This window comes from Mya arenaria, chromosome 17, assembly GCF_026914265.1.
Source record: "Mya arenaria isolate MELC-2E11 chromosome 17, ASM2691426v1".
Lineage (NCBI taxonomy): Eukaryota > Metazoa > Mollusca > Bivalvia > Myida > Myidae > Mya > Mya arenaria.
Genome location: NC_069138.1, coordinates 54,649,279 through 54,673,166, shown reverse-complemented (window position 1 = coordinate 54,673,166; position 23,888 = coordinate 54,649,279). Strand labels below are relative to the sequence as shown.

At 33.9% G+C, this 23,888-nt stretch overlaps 1 protein-coding gene and 1 long non-coding RNA gene across 3 annotated transcripts in view; one reads left to right on the top strand and one right to left on the bottom strand.

Annotated features, from left to right (window-relative positions):
* Window positions 1–1,459: 1,459 nt before the first annotated feature.
* Window positions 1,460–23,888, top strand: part of LOC128222748 (uncharacterized) — a 44,043-nt gene continuing 21,614 nt past the window's right edge. Inside the window, exons 1-9 of one of the 2 annotated variants that reach the window (XR_008259216.1) lie at window positions 1,460–1,821; window positions 2,164–2,288; window positions 2,574–2,765; window positions 3,207–3,389; window positions 3,918–4,172; window positions 4,713–4,922; window positions 5,095–5,298; window positions 5,652–5,818; window positions 6,252–6,471. Coding sequence is in view for 1 of the 2 variants with exons in the window: in XM_052931859.1 (XP_052787819.1) it covers window positions 5,793–5,818; window positions 6,252–6,314 (89 nt within the window). In the remaining variant the exon portion in view is untranslated. Of the gene's footprint in view, window positions 1,822–2,163; window positions 2,289–2,573; window positions 2,766–3,206; window positions 3,390–3,917; window positions 4,173–4,712; window positions 4,923–5,094; window positions 5,299–5,651; window positions 5,819–6,251; window positions 6,472–23,888 lie in introns of those variants that run through there. The other variant, XM_052931859.1, reaches the window with a different exon arrangement.
* Window positions 9,550–15,906, bottom strand: LOC128222750 (uncharacterized). The gene is made up of 3 exons (XR_008259217.1): window positions 15,853–15,906; window positions 10,186–10,269; window positions 9,550–9,866 (listed from the first exon to the last, which is right to left on the bottom strand). It is a non-coding gene; the product is annotated as an uncharacterized LOC128222750 (long non-coding RNA).

The window sequence follows — 23,888 nt, the reverse complement described above, 5'->3', positions numbered from 1 at the left end:
CTCACTGATTTACCGTGTTTACAACTTTTTATTTTTTGTCAAGGAAAGAGCATTTTTTTCCGTAGATATCTGCTAACCAATGATAGAAGACTGCTGACAAAAAATCAGATCGTAGATTTTCATATTTCCGTTCGGAAATTAATGTTTTACGGCTTACTAACGGTTTAAGATCAATGCATTAAACATCAATTTTTGAACTTAAATATAAAAACCTGCGATATAATTTTTGTCAGCATTCTTATAAAACTGGTTTCCATGGATTTTCGCAAAAATTGGCTTGTTCCAAGACAAAAAAAATAAAAAAAGTTGTCAAAACGTTCAATCTGTAAGAGTGCAGCTTTAAACTCTTACGTACACTGAAACGGACGTTCACGCGAAAAAGACTTTAAAAAAGCTCCAAACCTTTTCCCTATTTCTTAACTGCCACTAAAATGAATTTCTTACCAGCGGAGCAAGGTCAAATAGGAAATAATCAGGAAATTCTTCTATTAGAGCGTAACAGAATGTACACGTACGAACGCAGTCGCTGATGACACATCAACAATACTCAGTAAAATAACAAATTTTGAGAAAATTTAATAATTATCAAGGGAAGGATTTTTTTCTCAGCGCCGAATGTTTATTTGTCCGCCCTTCTCATTTTGGCGCCTTTCTCACTTGTTCTCTAGTTTTAATCCGGTTCGGACGTGTGTTTTCGTATTAATATGAATGTCAGATTCTTTAATGTTGAACATTTCACGACCACGCAGTTTGACCTCATTGATACCCATTCAAGCAAATGTTAATTAACATTACGTTGAGAAATATTTTATGCTAATCAGGAAGTTGATACACAATAAGACAAGCAACTGCTCATAGACTTTCAATTAAAGACCCGTTTGAATGTTGATGATATCAGACTTCTCTGATCAAAGCTTAACCTTATCGATCTACTACAAAACGTATCTTGAACGACATTCAATTATTTATATGTCAAAGTGAGATCTGCCCTGTCGCATTAATTTCAATAATTATAAATTAAGTATAGAAAAGTACATTCATATTCATAAGCTAGATCAGTTACCCCAGTGAATGAATTACAATTATTATTTCTTTTCATTGAATGATTACACAAACTTCCTTACAAACAGTCGGCTGGAGATCAATTTATTCATAATTGATGAAGAATCTCTATGTGATTTGAAATCAAAACTTAAGATGTGGGGTAAAATGATCTCATAAATAAACCCATAAATGAATACATGCGGAACTTAAATTCAATTCTGTGAATTTCTTAAAGTGCAGTGGAATTCTGGTTATAGGCTTGTCAAACAATTATTCGTAGAACTCGGGTAAGTACCTAATAAAAACCATTCTACAGACAACGTTATTTGATTGGTCAAATGAAGAGAAAGGAATATTTAAAAAGCATGAGCTGATGGAAGAATTTTAAGTCAAATTTTAAGACGTCAGCAAAGTGTATTGGTATTTCCATTTATAAACCTTACTGTTTCCATGAATTGCTAGAAGAAGAATAAGAAGAATTTAGAGAAATCTTTTGTCCAACTTTTTCTTCTAACATTCACAAGTTGCGACTGAACATTTGAAGTGAACAATGTGTTCCCTACGCGAAGTATGTTTATATTTAATTTTAACCTATTTACTGCTTATCTCATTTTCCCATGGGTGTAGTAGAAGGAAAAAGAAGCGGGATCGAACTTCTCCGACCCTAAGAGGTTGCCCTGGTGATTTAGAGTATTATACAGACTACAAGAAACCTTATTCATCCAGAGTTACCTGGGGAACGATAACTGCATGGGATGACAGGGATGGGCATGTCAGGTAACACATACATGCACTTCTATGATTATCTTTTACTTCTGTTTATGATCCGCTGCTACTGCTGCTACTGTTGTTGTTAATGATGAGTTTTATGATGAGGATCATGTTGTTGTTGTTGTTGTTGTTGTTGTTGTTGTTGTTGTTGATGATGATGATGATGATGATGATGATGATGATGATGATGATGATGATGATGATGATGATTACGACAATCATGATGACGTTGACGTTGACGACGACGCCGATAATGATGATGATGATGATTATTATTTTTTATTTGGCTTTATTATACTGCTTTATCTGACTGTCATATACTTTTTATAACATTTTATATTTACAAAGTGCTGTGCGATCAAAGGGCATTGGTCCAGGACAATATTTTTACCAGGGTGTACATACTATCCAATACGTTTCAAAAGATAGAGCGGGAAACCCAGCATCGTGTTCGTTTAAAGTCAATGTTAGACGTACGTATAATTAAGGAGTTGTATAGTTTTAAAAAATAAATGTTTCTAACATGATGAAATAATGTTCACAATAATTTCTTTAAAGCAAACAAGTGTTAACATTTATAATAGTATGCTTAGACTGCAAGATGATTTATCTTAATAACTTACTTATAGCCAAACGGCCTGTGGCTGTTCATGTTTTCGGTATAAAGTTTCAAACAGCATCTAAAACTAATTATTTTATGTTCATACATATATTTGTGTAACATATTTATCTCTTTCACAACCACGCATATTTGGCAGTTAGACAATGCGACAAACTACAAGCGGTATCGAACGGTTGGTATTCTTGCGATGAAACAACCCGCATGTATGTTGGAACTCGCTGCAAGTTCGGTTGCTATGCAGGATTTCAACTTAACACTGGGGATGCAAATACGATCGAATGCGCGGGACATAAGCGGTGGAGCGTGGACCAACAACCAAAATGCAACCGTAAGTAGAAACATTAATGTTTGAAGGGTGCTCTAATAATTCTATACACGGAAGTTATTTCAGTGGTACAGTATGTATTTTAGCGAATATCTAAGTACGGTGGCATAGAGTTCACAGGCCTCTGAATCGTTGTTGGTCACTAAAATGTTGATTAAAACCATTTTGGGTACATTCAATGATTTAGAGGCTTGTGATAGAGTTGACATCCGCAGTTGTGCTCTCACGTTACGAAGTTTAATAAGTTGTGGCCAAAATATAAATAAAGAGTTCCGTATGTCACCTCTGTGCCACGATATGTAAGTCTGCTATATATTTATCTTGACATGTTCAGGCGTTTTAAGAAATACTGCGAAATAATACTCAACTTAGTGAAAACAGCAGTTATATATACGCACTAACTCTTTTAAAATTCGGAGATATTTAATATACTTATTTTTCCAGCAATCACTTGCCCTACTCTTCAAGCTCCTTTACATGCGAGTCTTGCTTGCTCCAAAAAGTACGAGTACCAAAGCGCGTGCCATTACAGTTGTAGTGAAGGTTACGGAATATTACCAGGACAATCACGCGTTCGAACGTGTAGCAAAACTGGAGAATGGATTGGCGGGGAACCAAAGTGCGTAGGTTAGTATGTTTTAAAATAAAAAAACAAAATGACCGTTACAGAGACTACCCAAGCATTGAACAATACAATTGTTTAAAGACACAACGTCTAAAACAATTAAAAGTGACACACAAGACAACGTGTACGGAGTACACGAATATTTAGATACCGTAATAATTTAGTGCTAGGGTTACAGGTGTGTGTAGTTTGCGCGTAGACAGTTAGTCTTAAATACATGGAAAATGAGTGTCCACGGTCGAATGTCGTCGGTCGACTATTGTACTTACCTATATGCATATGGTCTTGATTTTGTTAATTAGTAATATGGTTCTAGAAAACCTAGTGAGATTATAAGTATCTTCCATGGCCGAGAGTGTAAGATAGGTTCATCCCGACCCGACCGTAGGGTGTTTTTCGGAAACGAGTTTTACCGGGGTTTATTGTCCATTAATGTTACAAAATAAGCGTACGGAGAATTGCTGTACAAAGTGTGATAACGCGGTACATATAGCCTGTGAATGCATGTTAATTATTTGTTTGCGCTTTAGATATAATACCACCAACTTACACAAACTGCCCCGCGATGGTTACGGTATATGCGGATGAATCCAAACACACCGGTACTCCTAGATGGAACGATCCAAATTTTACGGACAATGAGGGTATCGGAGGTGTAAACTCAGATCAAGTTCAAGGGCCTAGGTCGGCTACAGAACTGGGCGTAGGCGACTACACTGTTGTATACGAAGCTTCTGACAGAGCCGGCAATACGGCTAGATGCGAGTTTACAGTCGTTGTAAAACGTAATGATTGTATCTGTCATTTGATTTCTATCTGGATAGAAAAATACGGCCCGAAGACACGTGCGTAATTCGGTTACAAGGCGTGCCGAATTGCCGGCCGCAGTTTTTCTATCCTGACCAGAAACATATGATTGATTTTTTCTTGCATACCTTTAATTCTTCATTGCGTTTGATGTCGATATTTAAAATGCATGTTTGTTTATTTCTTGTAAAAGCTTATAAGATGTTAACATTTGATGTGCAGTAACTTCCTGTCATTGTCAAGGAAGTTAGTCTTCCCTTAAAATTCATTTTTTTGAATATTAATATAAGACATGGCGCGTTGTTGCACGTGACTCATCTGGTCACTGACGGAAATCTCCAGCAAAATGTAGAAGTAAATGCCTTCACGGCGGTTAAAAATGTATTATATTGTTTGTCAACATGTTTGTGTTGTGAAATAACAGAAGTTTTACTATATGAACTCAGCTGTTATCAAAGTCGTGTATGTAGCATTTTGTTATCTTTTTTTTTCTCAACATATTTTATTTATGTTTTTAGAGATAACTTGTCAGTCTCTGTACCCAAGACCTTATACGTCGCTTATTTGCCCAACTGGAAAGATATACGGGTCATCATGTTACTTCACTTGTGCGAACGGAACTGAGCTTACCGGAGCTGAAGAAATAAAGTGCGAAACGATTGACGCTGGTCATACCAGCGTTGCTTATGGCCTTTGGTCATTTGGAACAGCACAACCCTTCTGCGAACGTAAATATGTTTTTATCATATTTCATAAGTATACATTTGAAACAGGCAAGCTTGTATATGCATTTGAATAAAATCATTGATTTGATGTATTGTGCAACTGTTGTAAGATTTAAGTTGTAGTTTCCCCCCCCCCCCAATAGTTGCACGCAATAATGAATTGTTTTTCATAAAGTGACGGATACATGCCAAAAGCCCGAACCTCCGGAAAATGGCGCCCTGGCTTGCGATACTTGGGCAGGCGGGAAATATTGCGTTGTTCAGTGCGGAGAAGGTTTTGTCATAGAAGACAGTACCTTTGACAGTCTATTGACGTGCAGCGATAATAGTGGAATGTTTACGGGAATCGGAGAGGATCAGATCGTTCCTAGTTGTACAGGTAGTTTTTCGTCTTCAATGAGGGATAAGTTAAACGTCGTACCTTCTAAAATTTCAAATAATCTGACGGCAAGTTTGAAATAATTTGCCATTGGTAACTTGTGTCTGGTAATATTTCTGTTTTATGAGTTTCGTTTATAAAGAACGGTATGCGCTTATTTTCATATAATATCAATAAGGTAAACTAATGCATTTAATAAGATGTGAAACGTCTTAAGCGATGAACAATTCAAGTTAAGTCAGTGCAATTATTATCGTATTAACATTAACGACGGACAGAGAGACATTCGCTATGGAAATCATTTAACTGACAGCATGTTTTGTTATACATTCAACCTAAATCTTTCACTTTAGCGGAGTCATCAAACCCATTTTTCAACTATAAAATTGAGGAATACTACTACTTCGATGGTAACTGCTACGAATCAACCACAGAAATACAAGAACATTTCATTGAAGCATTGCTAGCTGGATTAGGAGACATTTGTTCAGCTAATGTCTGTGATATCGAGATTGTTGAGGTAAAACTAGTGTTCAATTACTCTTTAAAATAAAGCTCAGGCTTTTTGTGTATTTTTCTTTCATTGCTTTTACAAAGAAATCCTAGATTTATTCATTAAAATAGTATGGGCAAACATCAAGAACGTTTGCGCATTTAAATGGCCTACATAATTTTGTGATAACAAACACACTCAATAACTTTTTTTACGATGGTATTAGTAAAAATAGTGATACATTTACTTGTATTATAATAATCATCATGTATAGAGATTGAGAGCGGGCTAGGTATAAGTGTCCACCTCTCTTCAATGACGTATTTGGTTCGAGTACCACAGTAAACATGTTCTCTGGTCTCTCACTGAAAGGACGTCGGTACTTACAGCTTACCGCTGTCTAAACTATCCATAAAGCTAAACTATACCAAAGAAACTATTCGTAAGATTAATATTTCAGGTTATATGTCCAGATTCAGACGAAGCTAGAAGAAGACGTTCGTCAGACTCAGCAACAGTCATTGTGTGTGGTTTTGCTGTATCAATACAACAAAATAGCCAATCAAATGTGCAAACAGCGTTTGATATCAAGACTAAACTTTCTGAAGGCAGCCCAAATAAAAGCCTTAAAACAAACCGCAAAATGAAAAGGGAAAACGCAACTTTCCCTTTTCAGCATGGTAACATTTTTATTCAACAGAAACCCTTTGTAATGTTCTCAAAGCATTTCTGTAGGATTAGACATATTTTTGGGAATATTACCAAACACTTCATAGTATGGCATTGAAGAGTTATAGTGTGGTTTTCAACATTTCTGGTAATATTCCCAAAAGTATCCATAGTATGCCAGGTTTTCTGGGAATATTACCAATTTGATCTTGAAAATTTGGTAACATTACCAAAACATTTTGAAAATATTTCCAAACACTTTGTAGTATAGTATTGAAAGTTGTGGTGGGGGTTTCAACATTTGTGGGAATATTCCCAAAATAATCGATACCACGCCGAGAGATTTTCTAAAATATTCTTCAACTATGAAAAGTCACAATTATTTGGTAATATTCCCAAAAAAAATGATGAACATTTTCTGCTAGGATTCTGAATTTAATGTCCAGGTTTTCTGGGAATATTACCAATTTGATCTTGAAAATTTGGCAACATTACCAAAACATTTTGAAAATAATTCCTAACACTTTGTAGTATAATATTGAAAGTTGTGGTGGGGGTTTCAACATTTGTGGGAACATTCCCAAAATAATTGATACTATGCCGAGAGATTTTCTGAAATATTCTTCAACTATGAAAAGTCACAAATATTTGGTAATATTCCCCCCCCAAAAAAGATAAACATTTTCTGCTAGGATTCTGAATTTAATGTCCGGGTTTTCTGGGAATATTACCAATTTGATCTTGAAAATTTGGTAGCATTACCAAAACATTTTGAAAATATTTCCAAACACTTTGTAGTATAGTATTGAAAGTTGTGGTGGGGGTTTCAACTTTTGTGGGAACATTCCCAAAAAATCCATACTATGCCGAGAGATTTTCTAAAATATTTTCAGCTATGAAAAGTCACAAATATTTGGTAATATTCCCAAAATAAGTGATGAACATTTTCTGCTAGGATTCTGAATATAATGTTCAGGTTTTCTGGGAATATTACCAATTTGATCTTGAAAATTTGGTATCATTACCAAAACATTTTGAAAATATTTCCAAACACTTAGTAATATATCATTGAAGAGTTATGGTGGGGGCTTCAACATTTGTGGGAACATTCCCAAAATAATCCATACTATGCCGAGAGATTTTCTAAAATATTCTTCAACTATGAAAAGTCACAAATATTTGGTAATATTCCCAAAATAAGTGATGAACATTTTCTGCTAGGATTCTGAACATAATGTTCAGGTTTTCTGGGAATATTACCAATTTGATCTTGAAAACTTGGTAACATTACCAAACCATTTTGAAAATATTTTCAAACACTTTGTAATATAGTATTGAAGAGTTATGGTGTATTTTTAACATTTCTGGTAATATTACCAAAAGTATCCATAGTATGTTGAGAGGTTTTCTAAAAGTTAATAAAAACTAGGGGGTATTTTTCTGAATTATGAACATTTTCGGCTAACATTCTAAAATTCGTCTTGGAAATAACGTCCAGGTTTTCTGGGAATATTACCAAAGTTAATCTTGAAATTTCTGGTAACATTACCAAAACCTTTCTGGAATATTACCAAACATTTCATAGTATAGTATTTAAAGTTGTAGTGGGCGTTTTAACATTTTTGGGAACATTCCAAAAACTATCGATATTATGCCCAGAGATTTTAAAAATATTCTTCAACTATGAAAAGTCATAAATATTTGGTAATATTCCCAAAATAAATGATGAACATTTTCTTCCAGGATTCTGAATAAAATGTCCAGGTTTTCTGGGAATATTACCAATTTGATCGTGGTATTTGGTAACATTACCAAAATTATTTGAGAATATTACCAGATGAACTGAAACAAACTAATTTAACAAAAAGCCTTTGAAAACTCCACAAATAGTTTTTGTAGGACCAAATAGTTCATAGTATAGTATTGAAAACTGGGGTTTTCAACATTTTTGAGAACATTCCCAAAATAATCCATATTATGCCGAGAGATTTTTAATATCATTCTTAAACTAGGAATAGTCACAAATATTTGGTAATATTCCCAAAATGAATTACGAACATTTTCCGTTATCGTTCTCAAATTCATCCTGAATACAATTATATTATCTTGAAATATTTGGTAACATTACCAAAACTTTTTTGGGCATATCAAAAGATGAATTGACATAAAATAATCCAAAAGAAAAAGCTCCACGTGGGCTGCTGTAGGACATGAATTATTCTGGGAATATTACCAAAATCTTCATTGCATAGTATTAAAATTAACAGCAGGTTTTTCAGCATGTTTGTAATATTCCCAGAATAATCTATAGTATGACTAAAATTGTTCTAAACATTTCTAAAACATGCAATATCGCAAATGTTTGATAATATTTCCAATAAAAATATAAACATTTTATAATAAGAGGTGTTTGTCAAACATTAATCCCCACCACCCCCTGAGCGCCATGTTGTCAGGATTATTTGAACAATCGAAATATGCATGAACTTAAATGACAGCTGATTGGTCATGGCCATTGGATGACTTTAAGGCAGTTTAAAGATTATGACCATTCAAAGTGTGAGGATAGTAGACAAAGTGTTCAATCGTGTTCAGATGATAACAGATATTTGCAGATAAAATGTGTCCTCTTAGAAGGGAATAAGTAAATACGACAACATTTTATTGGCGAATATGAGATATGACCATGACGTTTGACTCTTATAAGTGTTGATTGATAGAACGACATAGATTACATATTCCTGGTTGTTTAAACCTACTAGAATGTTATTTCAGTATTACAGGTATGTCTCTTGCAATTTTACAATTCGACAATAATTATTTTAAATACAAGTGTGGAATTTCGCATATTATGATTTAAAAAAAAAAAACAGAAAAGAACAGAACAGACGTTTATAAGTCATATACATCAGAACATTTTCTAAACACATACACTTATGTTTTTGATATCAAATGCTTGTACATGGTTAGTGCTATGGTGAAAGACACAAATATGTTGACGTAAAGGCAGCAGTATCAGAAGATGAACTAAATTGATAATAATAATAATAATTATTAGGAATAACATTACGAATACATACTGATTCTTTAACATAATCGCAGAGCTTAACCAGCTCACATTTATTGACAGAGTTAAATATATTTCTGGGAATATTACCAACTAAATCTTGAAAGGTTTGGTAACATAACCAAAACAATTCGGGGATTCTTCAAACTTTTCCAACATCCAGTCAACTCTATAGTTGAAATCCTTCGTCTATACTTTTTCTCTAGCCCTGATGATCTGGCTCTGGGATACATTGCTATGAAAACTTCATCTCCTACATGGCTGTAGACGTTGCACTTCCCCTGTTTTCTTAAGCTTTAATAACCTCCGAACTGGTCTGCCTTTTCCTGTTTTACTTGTCTGAAAAATAATTATAATTGATTAAACATTATATATGAACTTTTTTTACAAGCAATTAAAATTTAACACGGTGCATAAATATGAACTGGTCTGCCTTTTCCTGTTTTACTTGTCTTAAAAATAATTATAATTGATAACATATCTATGAACTGTTTTTTTTAAGCAATTAAAATTTAACACGGTGCATAAATATGATCTATTTGTGTATTGTTCTTTATTATTTAAAAAAAAATACATGACTTTATAGGGTAACTTAATTGTAAAAAGTACAGTCTTCTGCAGCAAATTTTCCCATTTTTGCAGGCAGTTGAATACATACATGTATGGGTTTCTTTGGTGTTGATGTATGAAGTGGCTGTGTGGGTTCCTCTGGACTAACAACAGCCAATGGTTCATCGGACTCCTGAATTAAACCGTCATGACTTTTTTCCAGTTTTACTTCTTTATGTGCAAAATTAAATATAATGTCAAGAGTTTGTGCCTTCCAAACTTATCATTCTAATAAAGGTTACACAGGGTCACTGCTTATCAACATTTCTGTGATAATGATCTGAAGCAACATATAAGCCACAGTCTTATAAATACTCCTGACTGCCCAGCTGGTATTCAATTCCAATGCACATGTTTCAAACGAGCTGTACATCTTATTTTTAACTTTTTTTGTCGTTCATTAAATTTCATTTGATTCAGTTAACTTGAACTTTTAAGTTGAAGAATTTTGTTGTATACCATTATACTTACATAAACAGTTTAGAATGATCTCTTTTTGTGGGATATTATATATTTTTAATAATAAGAGCTATCACTAAATGTCATGAATATCCCCACACGCCCAAGTCAACTCATTTTAAATACGACCTCGTATGACAAAATTGAAGACCGAACACAAGCTATCGCCAGTTAGGCTGATAAAGAAATGATACGAAAAAAATGACTTAGAGGTCCCTTTATCAATTTCAAGAACTGTAATGAAAACATTGTGATTTCAGTTTTAACTTTTAATTTATCAATTAGTGTAGGCCACTTCTCTATGTATGCAAATATTTACCCCATTCTCAAGATCATTTTGATACATGCAATAACTCACCACAAGCTTAACACTGCAGTATCAGTCAAAACAAAGATCATCTGGGAATACACACATTCAACAGCCCAGCAGGATGGCCCACAAAGAGGTAATTAATTGACTGGTACAATTTCATGGTGATTTCATGGACTGATTAGCCTTTTTCTCAAAATGAGGAGTAAATGGGAGGCAATTTCTCTGAATTGTAGAGCGCAATGGACTTAGTTTAATGGCACAAGCTAATTTTTATTTTTCGCCAACTACCTTAGGATAACGGCAATCTACATGCCAATGGTACTTACTAAAATATTAAAATTCTAACCCTTGTAGAAAAGTAGTTTTCAGTTTAACCGCACAAAGGCATATATTTATAAACATATTGACCACTTTACACGAGGTTATGAACACTTGCAGTCCTATAGTTAATGCCGCTACTGAGCATCAAGCTGATGCTCGGGCTTATCAGTGGAACTAATCTAACATAACTGTAAACTGACCACTTGACCCTTTCCCTGCTGGGAGCTGTTTGCCTGACTAATTTGAGAGTAATAGCTATTCTTGTCTTGAGATTTGGGCCATTTTATGTTAGGAGGTTTTTCTTGGTATTTCAACTTTCGCTATCTTGATTATTAAAATAGTATTATTATCGAATGCTTTTGTATAAATTTTGTATATCATAGTTATTATTATTATTATTATTATTATTATTATTATTATTATTATTATATACGGTAGTCCAAAATCCACAATACTGACGCCCATCAAGTATCATTGTGCAATGTTTAAATGACGTCATAAAACAAGTTTGTCATGAATGTAACATTTATTACGAAATCATGTATCTTTTAAGTGATTTAAACCATTGATATATATATATTAATAACATGTTGATCCGGAATGTCTTATTCAACTGTTGTTGATGTTTTAAGATATTGATTTCAGTCAGTAAGCGCCTCGTGCGTCTTTAGTCGAATTCCATCTCCCTAATCAAAACGCACTAATAATAAGTTATTACCCTATTATAAGATGCTTTAATATACATATATTTTCTTTTTCGCAAAGAGAAAATAATATGGAGAAAATATATATTTCTGGAAAAATGCTCTACATACATTGTATTACAGAAACATGTAATAAAAGTTCAGTGACTGCTGTGATTAAAAATTTACATCAACTGTGCATGTAGGAGTGCAAACGATCAGAAAAAGTTAATTAATAATTTTAAATATTATATTAAAATAAAATGAGTCATATAACGTTCAAATATACTGGTATGATATCAAAAGTCCGGACATAGTGGTTTAAGATACAGTATTGCTTTGTTGTGATCATTTCTCATATGATGATATTAAACTGCTTTGAAACAAGTATTATATATATTGAAATAAGGTAGCAATGTTTTATGATAATTCCGAAAGCTTCCATGCAGTGTGTATAATGTTTAATCACTCTTCTAATGAAGAATGTTCTCACACAACAATGCAAATTAAGAAGAGAAATCTTACAAAGAAAACAAACGTTGATTTAACTGTGTCAGTAAAGAAGATTTTAATCGCTGTTTCAAAAGCTATATTTTAGGAAATGAATTTTCTAGAAAATTACATAAACGAAGATACACAAACATAAAGAGGGCTTATATAATTCACATGAAAAGTGGGCAATGATGTTTTTTTGAAGTGCATTTTAGCAAAGACCACTATGTCAATGTATCAATAGAAACCTATGAAAGTTCAGTTTCAACATCAAGGTAATATAGTGCTCAGATTAAAAAAAATAAGTTGCAAGCTGTGTTATAAGTAATAAGAATATCTAAGTACATCAATATATGACCTTATATTTTGGCAAATGGTTAAAATATTACATTTCTTTTAATATTACATCTTATGCCCCAATAAAATGGGGGGGGGGGGACATATAGATTTGCCCTTGGTCGTCCGTCTGTCTGTGATTCCGTCAGTAGGTAATATGCCAACTTGTGTTACTTAAAACTCGATTATATTACCTAAAGTCCAGAAACTCGGGCGTTATTTAGGTAAGGACGTTTTGCATCTCGGGTTTCGTTTCCCACTGCACTAAGTAAAACCAGAGTTATTATAATTTAATCAAAAAAGTATTTCACAGGAAAACATACGAACCTCAATCCAAGTGATGACTTCAGAGTTAACAAACTTTAGACTTTATAATTATGAGACTGTTAGCAATTGGATAATGTTGCTATGATTTAATGCGGTTGAATTACGCGTAATCATCCTAAAGTGAAAAAATAGCAATGTATCAAGTTTGCAGTATTTTTTTCTTGTTCCAAAAATGCAGCAAAAGAAAGTATTAATTATCATTTGTTGTGTGTGAAAATTGCGAAAAACATATTCTTTAGATATAACCATATATAACAAACTTCATTATAACTACATTATTGACACTGTTAGATATAACACTGTTAGTCATAAATTATATTTTATAAAACCTAAATATCCATTTCATTCAATTGTACATTTCATTGGGTTTAATAGGGTTGATATTGATACTTTTGTAGTAAGTAGACAGCTAACGTTATCTTAATGAAAAGTATAAATAAAAATCCCATGTATAAAGTTATTCCGTTCGAAATTAAATCAAACGATAAGACTGAATATATTTTTTTATTTACTTCAATGTTTCATTTCTTTGCTATGGAATCAATGTTTATGTTTTTTTCATTTTCATAAATAGTTTAAAACTAAAGTAAATGATATAAATTGCTTTTCTATAGTCATCGTGAATTTTAGTGCAGAAATCGTACTGAAGATGTTCTCTGATAAATATCCTTCTGACCCCAAAACTGACCAGGGAAGAGTGGTTAATGGGCCCCTGCTGACAGAAATTGGTTATCTCAATTACATGCATAATAAACACCTGGCTGTGAAGTGAGGCTTTGAAAATGGACCAAAATCCAGAAACCTGGCATAAACTGTAGGACTGCTTGATATGGGCACATTGAAAATGATCCATGAAATAATCAAAACAATAACTGGTAACATGAATCGTATCTTGTTAACCAGTTAGAATGTACTTACTTAATGGAATTCATAAACACTTACTAGACAACCAGTTGAAGCTAAAGGCCAAAATGCATTTATAAATATGTGGTAACACGAATGTTATCTGCCGGTAATTATGTTCCTAATTAAGTGGAATTCGCTAACCATAACTAGATAACCTGTTTATGCAGCTAAAAGGGAAAAAGGTGGCAGTTCCGAGCACTTTGAGGCCATTTTTTAGTATTGTTATATTTATCTTACTGAGAACAGTTTCTATTAACTAGATAGCTTGATAATTATCGCATAATTAAGTGGTTAACACGAACAACTCGCAGACGTTAACAGATTATCTGACAGCAGTTATGTTCCACCGTATGTATCAGACACATGCAGCCGATAACCTATGTTAATCATTTTGTTATTGTGTAACTTGTAAAAGTCAATCTCTGGAATGCTTTGATTGTGCAAACATTAGCTCCTACATCCTTTAAAGAGTCACATCAGTTATAAAAATGTATAACTAAATAAATAGTAACAACATGATGGTTTCATAAATGTGCATATATACATAATTATTGAAAAAAGTATACCTTTATACGTTTAGTAAATGCATGCAAATAACATTTAATGAATGTAAATGTAATACACGTTGTGAATTGAAGAATCATATTTAATTACATTTTAAAAAAATATTGCATACCTGAGAGGGCAATAGGAAAACATATCAACAGCATAACATAAATAACTGCACCTTGTAACGTGGGATAATACTCCTTTCAAGAATGCAATACTTGTTTAATAAATACGAGCTAAATATTTCTGAATCATGTGTTTTTGAATTTCACTTCAAAAGCTTCATGATACTAAGTATTTCTTTTTTCTATTTTACATCGATTGAACTGAAAATGTCCATCGATTATATCAATTATCCCTCTCAATGACTGAGTCCCGGGTCATAAACAAGTAGGCCAACCGCCTTTATTATGGAACCGTATAAAACAAAGTCGTATTTTCCTACCGGGATTCAAACCAACGACCTTAATAGTCTGGCACCGAATTAGCCGGGTAATGCAGGAGAAACAGGAACAAATCGTTCAAAGTTCTGATTATCAAACACTCAGCCATTTCTTAATTTCAAGTATGCCTCTGAATCACGGTATTGGGTGAATAATAAAAACTCTATAGAGCATTAATGAACAAAAGATCACAATAATATAATGCGCATTCCATTAACATGAATTCCATGCGCATATAATAAAATAGCGCCTTTGCGCCGATACTAATGTATATGATTAACCGAAGAAAATCGCATGCGTAAAGTAAATACAAATTGCAAAACATACTCCTGCGCTGGAAATATGAAAAGCTGAAATGTGCTTAACTTTATACTGAAATAGTTCTTTTGTAATTTTTGAAACTTTGATTTACTTAAATAAATAAAAATGACGAGTCTGAGAACGTCAGTGTAACTGATTTGTTTATTGTGTTTATTAAAGTTTAAAAGCAATGACCCTTAAACAACAATCATACTGCAGACACTTAAAACCAAAAGTGAAAGTAAATTGCGCAGTAAACAATTAAATATTTTAAAGTTGAAATAATGCCATTATAGCTAAAATACACCCGTTCCGTTCTATTGCATACAAATAAAAGTTTGTAAAAGTCTGTATGACCTTTCGATTTCTACAGATAACAACAGGTAATGAATACTCCGAAACAATACAACTTTTGACATCCATCTGATAAAGAAATCAGAAGAGGTAGGCAGACATTGAGTTGTGAATAAAATGTAAACAAAATTGTTGATCTAAATACACACATTAATAGTCTAAATCACTCAAACAAACTATAAACGTCACTGGCAGTATGCATTTATTAAATAACAAAAAAAATAACAGTTTACCTTTAGGCTGAAGATAAATTCATCATCAAACTCAAAGATATGCTTTGACAAATCCTGAAAGGTCAAATATTATAATAATTATAATAGTCTTAAAAAACAATTAACTGTGTTAAGCATACATCATACATATTCATGTACTTAATACAGTTTGATCAAATATCGTTATATTAGTAAATGGAATTACGTAGCATTATAAAATATAATGTTAATCTAAATTGAGCATTAAGATAAATTCCATGCTGGTGTATTCAATACAAACATTGCTTTTAATCTGCCTTTACGACATAAAGGTTAACTGCTTTACATAAGTAGAGTTATTTATATAAGAATATTTGAGTAAAACATGTAAAGTACCTGAGGATTTAAAGAGGTTTCCATTTCCTCAAGGGATATTCCTAATGTGTTGGTTTCTTCATCAATGACATCTTCCAAAGAAATGTTTTCTAAAGATATTCCGAGATAATCCTTTATTGATTTCAACTAAATATTGTGGGAATTAGTTTCAATTAACTGTTCAACAAAAATTTAAGCAGACTATCAAAGTTGTGTATCCTAAACAGTTCAGTCAAAATCACTTTATTTCACATTTTAATAGTCATATTGTTAAATCACATTCTGGATTGTTGCTTATTGGTTAATTATATCCCTCCGCAAATTTCTTAATTTCTAGACATTTTCCTTCAATCTTGAAGCTTCGTTTTATGACCTGCTGATGAGCAGTTATAGGCACTTGAACTGTTGCGGATTTCAAGACAAATATTGATCTGATCTTGACACTAATGGGCTTTGCAATTACAAGGGTGATATCTGACATCAAGCTGGTGTTACTGAGTGTTTTAACTGGTAAAATAAAACAAAGGTTTTACTATTGACTGATTTTAGCGTCAATCTAGTCCAAACTTATGAAGGCTCTGGACTGAAAAAATATATATCTGGCAACACATTCCATCATAATAATGTTACCTTTGACTAAGCTGACAGTACAGTGACTAAAGCTGAAACAAATGACTAATAAGCATGGATAACAAAAACCTTTTTCCCATTTTTTGTCTCATACAGATCGCATTGCAACTGCATAATGTCAAATGTATATGAATGGTCAAAGGTAACATATTTTATTATCAGTATAATTTAACACAGGTTATTGTTAATATGAATGCACATTTGTATAGTTTTGAGTCACCGGATCGATTTGTTGATTTGTTGATTGCCCTTACAGAAGTATACCAACCCTTCAGGTAGCTCATAGTGGTTGAGCACCTGACTTGCAAGCAGGGGGTTGAGGGTTCGAGTCCCGAGCTGTTTATAGCTGTGTATAACCAGAACTCGTTATGCCCTATATTTTATCAGCCTTACTTATTTAAAAAGCACCATCTACAATTTTATTTAACAATACGTGTACATTATACTCCTCTTCCTCTATATATGCACTTGTTTTCTCTTTATTCAACAGCATTGATACTGGTTCTGTTAGAATGGGCGCTACCTAAGTAATTATCAAACAATATATCTTGTACATGTAAGAACTTGAATTTGATTGAGACCTCAATCCTTCCCTCTGTAATTTCAAAAAAGAAGTCGATTTTAAATCGAAACAATAACAGGATAAAACTGTTTTCATCCGTCTGATCGCGTCAATTTGTGGTGTATGCTCCTTTTCATAGTTTCAGACTAAAAGCATGAACATTGGTATTGATATATGTGTATGTTTCACGTGTAACTTATCACAGACACAACTAATGGAAGTATTAACATCATTATTATAATTGTTATACGAACGTGTTTTGATGTGCAACACAATATTTTGAAATTACTCTATGTACAGCTCAATATCATAAAGCATTAATCATTGAAGGTCATTAATAGTAACTTGATAATGCACGACGTTATATGTATGCGTGCGTGTTTGTTCGTCCATCTGTCCATATGTCCGTGCGTATGTTTCTTCTGTCTGTACGTGTTCTTTTTATATGGATGTTAAAATGTAGAGTTCCAGACACATAACCTTAATCTTGACATTGTTATATTCATATAGACATGAATATACGATAAACATAAATACAAAGACGACCACGTCGTCAATGGTTGCGACAACAATCAAAAGGATTATGACAACGGTGATGACAAAATGAACATGATATTGAAGACAAGAACTATTACGAATCTGCTGATAACGATGGAAATAATAATGATAACAATAATAATTTAATGATTATGCTTATGATGATGATTAATATTATCATAAGTATTATCACGTCCAAAGAGCATTCAACTTTAGCAATGGTACGTCACATTGCAACGAACAACGGTGTTCAAAATATTGACACGAAAATATGTAAGAACATGACTTTTAATTTATTGCCGAAAAATGTTTGGTTAAGTGCAAACAGAATTGAGACATAATAAAATTGGGACTTTTGCAATAAAACAAAATGCCATACCAACTTTAATGACATACATGTACTATGTTTTAAACTACACGATTGTTCCAATTATAATATTAAAGTCCGAAATAAAAACGATATTATAGTCACATGAAATAGACGTCTATACGACGTCTAACGAAACACTGCAAATCTTCTTCTGTAAGAATAAAGCTTGACAGATAAACAGCTTTTATAAAATACTTCAATAAGTATGATCGAAGAAATATATATCTTAAAGCAACTGTTGTTTTCCATTCATTATCAAGATAATAAATTGGCTCCCCGGGAGGCCGCTGGCAATATTATTTCAATATTGTACAAAATTAGCATAGGGACCAGCGTTTAAAGTAGATGAACCAATGTTAACGTGTATAAGAACTCTTGCACAAGAAAAGATGTTTGATTAATGACTTCATGTATAAGTCTTCAATGTGATCTCATGATGACGCAAGTGACATAGATAGTCTTAGTAATCTGTGGCAAACAATAAGATTGCGTATGCCTTAATATAATAATGCATATGTATTACATTTGCATCACCGTAAAATCAATATAACAATTCACTAGAGTGACAGGTACATTTGTTTATGTTTCAAGCATTGGTTTTACTTATCATAATAATATTACATTTTGATTCAGTGCGGCGAGTGCCTTTACTATGGATCATTGAACAATTCTCATTTTTCGTTGGAAAAATCTAGGAACATACTGAAAGATTAAGATGTTAAGAAAGTGTATAAGCTTTTTCACCAGTCAATTTGTAACCACGCCCCCTCCCACATATCCGGCGGGATAGCCGGGGAAATGGGCCGTATTTTTACCTTTCAGGTAGCCCGGTAGTGCCGGGTGAATGAGGTGGTTTTGTCTTTGCGCCAAAAATAGCCAGGAATAGTCTTTACTTGGGTGCGGGGGAATTTTGCGAGGATTTTGCCAGTAGTTTTTTCCCGAAGGACGGGGATCATGGCTGGACCAAAAGTCAATGTCCCCGCTAATCCACGGACCTGGGAGGAGGGGGGGGGGGGGGTTGGGGCATGGTTACAATTGACTGGTGCATTACGTTGATATACAAGTATGCAGTATCTATGTAAATGAACGTTACCTCCGTAATATTGAATGCAGCAAACGTATGTTTTAGGTACAATCTATGCATTATTATTATTTTGTAACCGTAAGTAAACTATATATAATCAGCAGCATAAAATTTTTCGTTTCAGAAATTTATTATATATGTTTTAGGTCAATCCAATCAGATTAAAAAAACAATTATTATAAATATTGTTGCGTTTTCATCATCGTACTGTTATGTTTCGAACATCGTACTGTCCTCTTTTCACCATCGTACTGTCGCGTTTTGACCATCATACTGTCATGTTTTCACCTTCGTACTGTCACATTTTCAACATCGTACTGTCATCATGGGACTGTCGCCTTTTTGCCATCGTACTGTCATGTTTCACCAACGCACTATGATGTTTTCCCCTTGTAATGTCATGTTCTCACCATGGGACTGTCGCCTTTTCGCATTTAAACTGTCTTGTTTTAATCATTGTACTGTCTTGTTTTCACCATTATACTGTCTTGTTTTTATCAAGGTACTATTTTGTTTTCACCATCGTACTGTCATGTTTTCACCTTCGTACTGTCATGTTTTCAGCATGAGACTGTCACCTTTTCGCCATCGTACAGTCTTGTTTTCACCATTATACTGCCTCGTTTTCATCAACGTACTATCATGTTTTCACCATCGTACTGTCATGTTTTCACCTTCGTACTGTCGTGTTTTTAGCATGGGACTGTCTTCTTTTCGCCATCGTATTGTCTTGTGTTCACCATTGTACTGTCGCATTTTTACCATTTTACTGTCATGTTTTAACCTTCGTACTGTCATGTTTTCTACATGGGACTGCCGCCTTTTTGCCATCGTACTGTCTTGTTTTCACCATCATATTGTCGCCTTTTCATCATTTTACTGTCATGTTTACACCATCATACTGTAAGGTTTTCACCATCCTGCTTTTATGTTTCACCATCGTAATGTATTTGTTTTCATCATGGGACTGTCGCCTTTTCGCAATCATTCTGTCTGGTTTTCACCATAGTACTGTCGCGTTTTTACCATTGTAATGTCATTTTTTCGCCATCGTACTGTCATTGTTTTCATCATCGTACCGTCATGTTTTCACCATCGTACTGTCGCGTTTTCACCACTATACTGTCAAGTTTTTACCATCGTACTGTCATTGTTTTCATCATCGTACCGTAATGTTTTCGCCATCGTACTGTCATGTTTTCCCCAACGTTCTGTCATGTTTTCACCATGGTTATGTCATGTTTATGCCATCGTACTGTCATATTTTCACTATCGTAATGCCATGTTTTCACCATGGTACTGTTACTTTTTTGCCATCTTACTGTCATGTTTTCACTAACGCACTGTCAGGTTTTTGTCATGGTAATTACATGTTTTCACAATTGTACTGTCATGTTTCCATCATGGTACTGTCATGTTTTCAACATCGTACTGTCATGTTTTCACCATCGTACTGTCATGTTTTATCGTACTGTCATGTTTTCTACATAGGACTGTCGCCTTTTCGCCATCGTACTGTCTTTTTTCACCATCATACTGTCGCCTTTTCAACATTTTACTGTCATGTTTTCACAATTGTACTGTCATGTTTTCACCATCCTGCTTTTATGTTTCAACATCGTAATGTATTTTCTTCATCATGGGACTGAGCCTTTTCGCCATCATTCTGTCTTGTTTTCACCATAGTACTGTCGCGTTTTTACCATTTTAATGTCATATTTTCGCTATCGTACTGTCATTGTTTTCATCATCGTACCGTCATGTTTTCACCATCGTACTGTCGCGTTTTCACCACTATACTGTCAAGTTTTCACCATCGTACTGTCATTGTTTTCATCATCGTACCGTCATGTTTTCGCCATCGTACTGTCATGTTTTCACCAACATACTGTCAAGTTTTCATCACGGTTATGTCATGTTTATGTCATCGTACTGTCTTGTTTTCACTATGGTAATGCCATATTTTCACCATGGTACTGTTGCCTTTTTGCCATCGTACTGTCATGTTTTCACTAACGTACTGTCAGGTTTTTGTCATGGTAATTACATGTTTTCACAATCGTACTGTCATGTTTCCACCATGGTAATGTCATGTTTTCACCACCGTACTGTCATGTTTTCACCATAGTACTGTCATGTTTTCAACATCGGAATGTCATGTTTTCAGCATGGCACTGTTGCCTTTTTTGTCATCGTACTGTTATGTTTTTGTCATTGTACTGTCATGTTTTCACTTTCTTACTGTCATGTTTCCATCATGGGTATGTGGGATTTACATCATTGACTGTCTTGTTTTAATAATCGTACTGTCGCGTTTTCACCATCGTTCTGTCATGTTTTTACCATCATACTATCGCCTTACGGTGCGCATGCACATAAACTAATTTGCCCTTCATGTGAAAAAAATATCGGATACGATCACCATCAATGTAAATCTCCAATCATAATTGCGTCAAACTTGATGAAAATAATACAGATGTATAAGAAACGTCTCGTAAACTCATCGGTCTTTTGAAAAAACTAATGATAGCACAGCCCTAAAGCAAATGGCACAGTTTGAAGTAAAATGACGTAACGTCATATTTACTTTATAAAAGCACCTGTCTTTTTATGAATAATAATACTTCTACAACACTTCCTGCTATTAGAACTGCTACTGCTACTACTACTTCTACTACTACTACTACTACTACTACTACTACTACTACTACTACTACTACTACTACTACTACTACTACTACTACTACTACTACTACCATCATCATCACCTACTACTACCGCTAACTACTATTAATTCTACTTGCTACTACAAACACCACCAGCACCACAACCACTTCTATTACTACAACTTCCACTACTATTACTACTCTTGCGATCTCTATTCTGACTATTTGCTTGCTCATGCTGCTATTCTGTAATACAACTATTCCATTCGGGATTTAACGTGTTTGAGAACCAAGGCAACCATAGAAACCCGAATATGTCAGTCTTATACATTGTATTTTTAGAACAAAAACATCTGAAATAATATTCCACAAGCACAACCTTTTATAAAAGTTTTTTTCCGGGAAACCGACCCTCCGTAGCAAACTTGGTGTAAATATAATGATTATTGAACATCAAATCTATGATAACTGAACTATTATTTTGGGTACATTGAATGCTATGTAAAGTAAGTGCAAATGTGCAACATGATGATGATGATGATGATGATGATGATGATGATGATGATGATGATGATGATGATGATGATGATGATGATGATGCGTATTGTGATTATGAGAATGTTGATTATGATAGTTACGATAATGCCACATTGGCGACAATTTTTACAATAATACAAATCACAATGCGACGACGATGACGACAACTAAGATAATGATAATCATATCACGACGCAACATGACAACAATGATTACAATGATTATGTGATGACCACAACTAAGATAATGATATTTATAGTAGCAATTAGGTAACAACGACATTTATGCAAATCATGATGCAATGATGACGTGAATGGTGCTAACGAGGTTATAATGCGTAGTTGTTGTTGTTGATGATGATGATGATGATGATGATGATGATGATGATGATGATGATGATGATGATCTTCGGTTGAAGATATATTTCAAAGACACGCACCCCTGAAACCAACATGTTAGCACTTGGAGGGGAAATCTTCTTTGCTCATGCGCACCGGAAGACAATAGAACGATGATTATAACACGACAATACGATGATGACTTAGTGACAGTGCGATGATGGAAATACAATTGTACTTCAATAAAACGCGATAGTACGATGATGAAAACACTATAGTGCAATGATGATTACACGACAGTACGATGATAAAAACAAGACAGTACGATGATGAAAACACAACAGTAAGATGATGAAAACGCGGTGATAACAGCAGACAAATTAATGAAAGAAAATTAACATGCATTAAAAGAAACCATCTTTTTATACTACAGTTATCAATTTCCAAGAAAGAGTCTAAAATTTGTTAGCAGGGGTCAGTTCCCACCAAACCTGCTCTATCATAGTTTATTACGCTGGTAAACTAGTGGCTGGCTGATTTGATTATCCATGCTGGTATATAGCAGTGAAGTTATGATAGTTGAAATAATTACTACAGTCGTATGCAGAACGCTGTTTGTTCTTACTGCAGGATTGACCAAAGTTGGGGGATTTATGGAGGATGGATGACTTGCTAATTGAATTGCCCATCTCAATAACACCTATAATAAATACCTAAATTATTTAATCATTCACTTCGTTCCATCAGATAAATGCTACTCAGTTGCAGTCTGAGGATTGAAAAATGCGTCTCTTTGTAAAGTCCAGTTCTGGTTGACTTGCCGGCAACAAAGTACAAGCACATATTACTGAAAACAGAAAACTGGTTAGATAATAATAGCCGTCTCCCCGGCAATCTGTCCATTTCGATTTTTGTGTGAGGGAAATTACAAAATTTTGAGCGACTCAATAAAACTTCATATATTATTTGATTACGAACA